At 42.2% G+C, this 6,363-nt stretch overlaps 1 protein-coding gene across 1 annotated transcript; it reads left to right on the top strand.

Annotated features, from left to right (window-relative positions):
- The first annotated feature begins 410 nt into the window (after nucleotides 1-410).
- On the top strand, nucleotides 411-5,489 carry LOC114245742 (uncharacterized). The gene is made up of 7 exons (XM_089734467.1): nucleotides 411-511; nucleotides 1,072-1,366; nucleotides 1,791-2,036; nucleotides 2,370-2,512; nucleotides 2,885-3,029; nucleotides 3,788-3,933; nucleotides 5,267-5,489. The coding sequence occupies exons 1-7, from the start codon at nucleotides 411-413 to the stop codon at nucleotides 5,487-5,489; spliced, it is 1,299 nt and encodes a 432-aa protein (XP_089590593.1).
- Nucleotides 5,490-6,363: the final 874 nt, after the last annotated feature.

The raw sequence follows: 6,363 nt of genomic DNA, 5'->3' as shown, positions 1-6,363 counted from the left end.
AAGAAGTTACTTTACCTTTTTTTTTCGGGTAGAGGGCCGAACCTCCTACGAGGTCCCCGCGCAAAAGGGGCGCACGGGGTATGTGAGACTCAACGATCTGCATGGTGTTGTGAGCAGACCGCGGGCCCAAGGATTTTAGGGCTCACCCACTAAACGACTCCCCTGCACTCTTACACCTGACGTCCGATCCCCTCCGAGGTCAGAACCCGGATGAGGTAGGGGGGTTACCGCGGTCAACACTACAACCAGACGGCGCGGCTTACCCCAAGGACGCCCAGCTGACGGAGCCTTCGAGGCGAATCGAAGGCTCTGAAACGTCGGCCGTCTCGGTACGTCCTTTCTGAACCATTTTTTTAGCGCTGGGGTATTCGTTTACTGGTACCCGGTCAAGGGCGGTAACAGCCCGAATTATGTTGGACTCCGGTGGCTATAAAGAAGAACACAGAGACAACAGGAAATCCGAGATCCAGCTCGTCTTCCAATTCCTCCTAAGGGTCTACGCCTTGAGAAGGCACGCGAGGCAGCTTGCAGACCACACAAGACCCACCTTATAGAACCGACTACCAACTAAGCCCCATCGAGCCCAACCGCACCGGCTTAACAGAACGGGCTTGGCGGATTTTGTCCCCGGTTAAATTCTAAAGAACCTCGTTTCAGGAGACACACCGTGAGCGTCGATCAGAAGCCATCTTGCATCGCCACACCCCAAATAGATCTTTAAAGTTTTATAAAAAAAAAGGGCAAATCCCTGGAATTTTTTTAACTTGTCAACCTTCAGACCACATGCACAATACAAAATGTTATAAATTGATTTTCACATTTCCAATTTACGAATCAGTTAGAACGATGTTGCACTTATTGAGGTACTTCTGTATTCTTGTTCAATTTAATTTCACATTCTTACGTCTTTTTTTTAGAACTTTCAAAGCAGTCGTTTGAAATGTTTTTTAGAGCTTGGGATTTAAGTTATTATTTAATTTCCCTGAGTTAATTGCTTAAAAATAACTTACAGTTTACTTAAATTACATAGAAAGAAAACATTTTTTTAAGTACGTTCTTTCTCGTTTACAGGTTATTAATATTGGTAGTAAGCCACGAGATGGTGTTAGGCTCAGATTTGCCGCCAATAGAAGCAGAGCACTACCCATATGGAGCTTCACCAGCGAAATCTAGATATATCAACGGCACGACCTACCAGGTGCCAGAGCCATATGAGAGTCCAGACTATAGATACGAGGAACCTCCATTTGTAGCCCATTCCCACACCTTCTACAAGGAAGAAGAAAGACCCTATCGATTCTCACCACACTATAAAGCGTATTACAGATTCATAAAGAGCTATACTTGGTTTGGAAAGAAAGTTTTGGTATGTTCGCTTTTATTTTACACAGCAAAAGAGTCCCTTTAGATATTTTGACGTGTGTGGGATACGATGTTTAAATGTTCGCGATTGACTTTCACGGTGAAGGAATAACATCGTGTAATAAAAATCAAACCCGCAAAATTATAATTTGCGTAGTTACGTACCACCACCCTGTCTATTTCTGCCGTACAGCAGTAATGCGTTTCGGTTTTATGGTTCGGTGGGGCAGCCGCTGTAATCTGAAACTATATCTGAGACCTTAGAACGTATATCTCAAGGTGGATGGCGCATTTCCGTTGTAGATGTATATGGGCTCCACTAACCACTTAACACCAGGTGAATTGTGAGTTCTTTCACCCATCTAAGCAATAAAAAAACCGTATCTTTATGAGATCTTTGAAGATAGTTTCCAAAATGCTATTTATAGGAGCGTCCCTGGACCGTAGGATGCTATTGTACGACAGTCTACAAAAGACTAACGCCGCTTGCTGGCTGTGCAGTCATAACCACAAGACACATCCTCACAAGTGCCACGGCCACCGAACTGGTCCTCAAAGACCACCGACACGAAAAAAGCCTGGAGAATATACTGGGGGCCTGGTACGACGTCGACGAGAACGTTTACAATAGTTCAATGTATATGACTCCAGCTAGGATCCACTATCATCCAAGGGTGAGTGAATTTTGTACTTATTATCCTCCTCTTCATAAGGAAAACCAATGAATGATGCATCCCAGTTGTGCATTTATTTGGGTTATAAGCTTACAATCAGTTACGCCAATCTGACAGCCGCCATTCTACTCAACAACCTTTTTATTAATTGATCAGGATAAAAAGGCTGTCGACTAGGTTGAGTCAGATAGTAAAATGACAGTACGGTTTAATGACAGTAAGTGATAAATGAGGATCATTATTTTGTATCACTAAAGGCAGCTTTCAATAGCGTTGTAAGCAACCTCCTGTTTCCAGTTTCTTCCGCATACATGAAATGACAATTTTTTTCAGTACATGCGTCCAAATATGGTCAACGTTACTCATCCGTTTGCGATCGTGTACGATTTAGCCGTTTGGGCAGCCACTTACCGTTTCTACGGCAGTATGTGGACTCTAGGACATGCAGTTATATGTGACAGAGCCAGTTCTGGATGGTAAGAATTATACCTTAAAACACTCAAAAATTAATGACATACCTATAGTGCTCGACGTGTTTCATTTTAGCAAAATCAGTCTTCGGGATAGCAACTGGGAAGCTAATCGCCTGACTGACCGCTAGCTAGTCATCTTACATCCTTGGTCTTATTAAGTTGGAGCCTCAATGGCCACCGAACGCTTTTAGTACAAGCACTTACTTTTTGTGACGTTCAACTCCCATCTCTATTCCTTCAGACTTAGAAGGAGGCTCAACACTCTATATCCTGTCCAAAATCTTAAGAGAAACTAAATGCGACATTTGTGTCATTCATTTGTTGATAACTATAGTAATGAAAAGTTATAAGTATTTACGAATATTTATTAAATAGGTTCGAATATTCATCCCCGACTCCTAAGTTTCGCGAGCTCGCCTTCATTGTCGGCTTTCAATATATGAAAGCTTGGAGACGTGTGCCGATGCCTTGGTTCAAGTATGTCATCCGAACTAGACGACATTGGCCCATTTGTCCCAAAGTAAGTTTCAGTTTATAACGTTAATAAACCTACGAATCTTTTTAAAAATGGTTTGTCCATAGGTTCATATAGTATGTTTTGTTAGAGACCACAATACCACCACTACTGCTACGCTGGCGCTATGACCCGATGTGGGTTTTGGCCTTTAACTTTTGTTACGAAAGTGACAAGAAAACACAAATAGTATTTGTGTAATGGATATAGGCCTACTTGCCTAAGTCTGAAAAATGTCTATCGACGTAAATTGGCAGATGAGCTGCTAGCTTAATGCTGAGAGCATCTAAGCCAGACGCTTAATTTTTACAACGCTGAAGTCGCGGTGGCCTAACGAATAAGACGTCCGGTGCATTTGTGTTGAGTGATGCACCGGTGTTCAAATCTCAGGCGGGTACCAGATACGTACTTAACAATTGTTCACGATTGACTTCCACGGTGAAGAGATGACATCGTGTAATAAAAATGAAATCCGCAAAATTATAATTTGCGTAATTACTGGTGGTAGGATCTCTTGTGAGTCCGCGCGGGTGGGTACCACCACCCTGCCTGTTTCTGCCGTGAAGCAGTAATGCGTTTCGGTTTGAAGGGTGGGGCAGCCGTTGTAACTATACTCGAGATCTTAGAACTTATATCATTTGGCGCATTTACGTTGTGGATGTCTACGGACTCCAGTAATAACTTAACACCAGGTGGGCTGTCAGCTCGTCCATCCATCTAAGCAATAAAAGTAAATAAAAAAAACTCCAAAATCCTTATTTCAGACTGATTGGAGCTGGTATATCTGCGTCCAAGCGTACTGGGCCAAATGTGGAATAGAATCAGGTGCCGCGTGGCATCGCGAATTAGAGGGTTATGGATGGAGATATAACGGCCTTCTCGGGCTTTGCGCTATTGCCATGAAACTCAGGTACGCTATTCACATTCGAAGAAACGCAGTGGAACGAGCAGGCGAGCCCATAGAAAGTCACGCGAACACAGCATCTTTTTTTTCCTACCTATGCTGATAGCCTTGAGAGGCTATATCAGCTTCACCCTAACGTGTGTAGGTGAGTTCACGGGACTCAAACCGGATTGTTGCTAACACTGACCCTAGCAAGAGCAGTGCTTCGCAGAATCTACCACCGGATCGGAAACACGACCCACTGAGAAGATCCGGCGAGAAAATCAGTGGGCTGTGTCTATGGGTTAATTCGCTCGTTGTGCCCTTCGTCGCAAACGACGGGTTCGACGAGGACGGTGACCGGACCTCATCGAAGTTTATACTAACCCGTACAGTTTCCCAATGACCCGCAATCCAAAATAAGAATGACAAGTAAACGTAGACGGTGAAATATTTTTAGGGTACACTAATATAAACAAATTATGAGACTAGTAGAAGTGGTATAGCATCTCACAGATGGCGCTATATTAAAAATAAAATACTTTATACGTATGTTTTAAAGTATGTAGGAACTGAGCATTCTGTCTCACTTTTTCTCTCGATCTTTCTCACTTGCTTGCTCCCTACTCTCACTCCATGGCTAGTTGCTTCATGCTACGTTCGCCCTGTCTTACTATCCCTCAATCGGTCTCGATCGCTCTCTCTTTCTTTTTCGACACTTCCGTTGCATACCTGCGTGACGTTACATCTGTAAAATTTTTACCCTCATGCGCCTAAAGAAGTTTCACTTCAAAAATCAAGAGGGCTCACGGGTGTTTCCTGATAAATAACTATGTATGTGGACTATTATCGCTAAGCGAATCTCTGACCACATTTTTTTCTAAGTTTTACCTGATTCCCAAAATTTAACGTTTCTTGGGCTTTGGTATGCATTTCTAATTCTTTGGCACACTCACCTCAAGCCTTTTGAACATACCTTTGGTGGTATTTTTGATAAAGTTGGTGGTAGAACCTCTTATGAGTCTGTGCGGATAGGTACCACCACCCTGCCTATTTCTGCCGTGAAGCAGTAATGCGTTTCGGTTTGAAGGGTGGGGCAGCCGTTATAACTATACTTGAGACCTTAGAACTTATATCTCAAGGTGGGTGGTGTATTTACATTGCATAATAGATGTCTATGGGCTCCAGTACTTTACACCAGATGGGCTGTGAGCTCGTCCACCCATCTAAGCAATAAAGAAAACACATATGTGTTGTAATTAGATCCCAACCGATTGTGGATTTACCGAATGCAGTCAGGATTTTTGCTTCATGTAATAGCTTATATTTATAAATTTATCCTAATATACTTGTATTTCAGATCCAAAGATATCGTGGGTTACTTTACAGTACTCGACACCCACCCAGTACTGGATTTCTTATATGCATCTTACATGGGATGGCAGCCGTACGAGTTTTTAGACTACAGATTTTACAATTCCCAGGGCCGAGCGCCGGTCGTGAAACCCTGGTTCTACTTGCCTTGGACATATGACTTCGGTGTCGAGCTGTACAGATCATATGTTTTACCGTATTACAAATAAAGCAGTGTTTCAGTAAATATTTATTTTTTACCCGACCTTGAACCATAAAGACGGGTTTTTAATTAGGGCGCACCGCTTCATTATACCAAAAACACGTCGTTATTTATAACATGTCCGTAATTAGAAATTCTTATCATAAAATTCAATAATTTATCTTGATATTGAAGATTATTTTACGAAAATAATAATATATTTTGACGTACAGACAAAAGGTTATCATTGAAACTAAATTAAAGAATATTACAGCTCATTTGTACAAATTTCTTCGTACATCACCCAAACACTGGTGGTAGTTACAGTAACTACAGTACAGTACCGGAGCCCATAGACATCTACAACGTAAATGCCGCCACTCACCTTGAGATATGTGTTCTAAGGTCTCACTTTTAAAAGTACAACGGCTGCCCCGCCCTTCGAACCGAAACGCATTACTGCTTCACGGCAGAAATAAGCAGAGTGGTGGTACTTACCATTTTGCGGTCAGATAAATCATTGAAATATTTCAACAGCACTGTAAGCAATATCTGAATAGCTGGTGAGTGTGAGACGGCGTTTCACAAAGCCGAGCTTCAAGTAGGTAATGACATTACGAACTTCTTGACTTTTGGGTGAGGCTCAAGTGAAAAGCGATTGCTAAATTGATTATTGAGTAAGTGATAGTCGAAGTGGTAATCAATATATTGAAACTTTCGTTTTATCTTTGTAAGCATACGAGCATATGTCCAATCTGATGTTGAGTGGGTACCATCACTCGTGGACATCGACAGTACCGGGGACAGAGCCGAGCCGCTGCCTAGTTAAGCAAGAATTCAAATTCAAATCGAAAAAACCATTAATTCTGATTATCAGATTGCTCTTTGGAAAAGGCATTATC

Source organism: Bombyx mandarina, chromosome 17 (genome assembly GCF_030267445.1).
Source record: "Bombyx mandarina strain Sakado chromosome 17, ASM3026744v2".
NCBI lineage: Eukaryota > Metazoa > Arthropoda > Insecta > Lepidoptera > Bombycidae > Bombyx > Bombyx mandarina.
The sequence above is the reverse complement of the archived record's forward strand: the minus strand, read 5'-3'. Positions and strand labels throughout refer to the sequence as shown.

Coding starts and splice junctions, on each gene's coding strand:
- LOC114245742 (XM_089734467.1), top strand. CDS start 411: ATGTTGGACTCCGGTGGCTATAAAGAAGAACACAGAGACAACAGGAAA. Junction 512..1,071: donor AGGGTCTACGCCTTGAGAAG/GCACGCGAGGCA, acceptor TCTCGTTTACAG/GTTATTAATATTGGTAGTAA. Junction 3,030..3,787: donor ATTGGCCCATTTGTCCCAAA/GTAAGTTTCAGT, acceptor TCCTTATTTCAG/ACTGATTGGAGCTGGTATAT.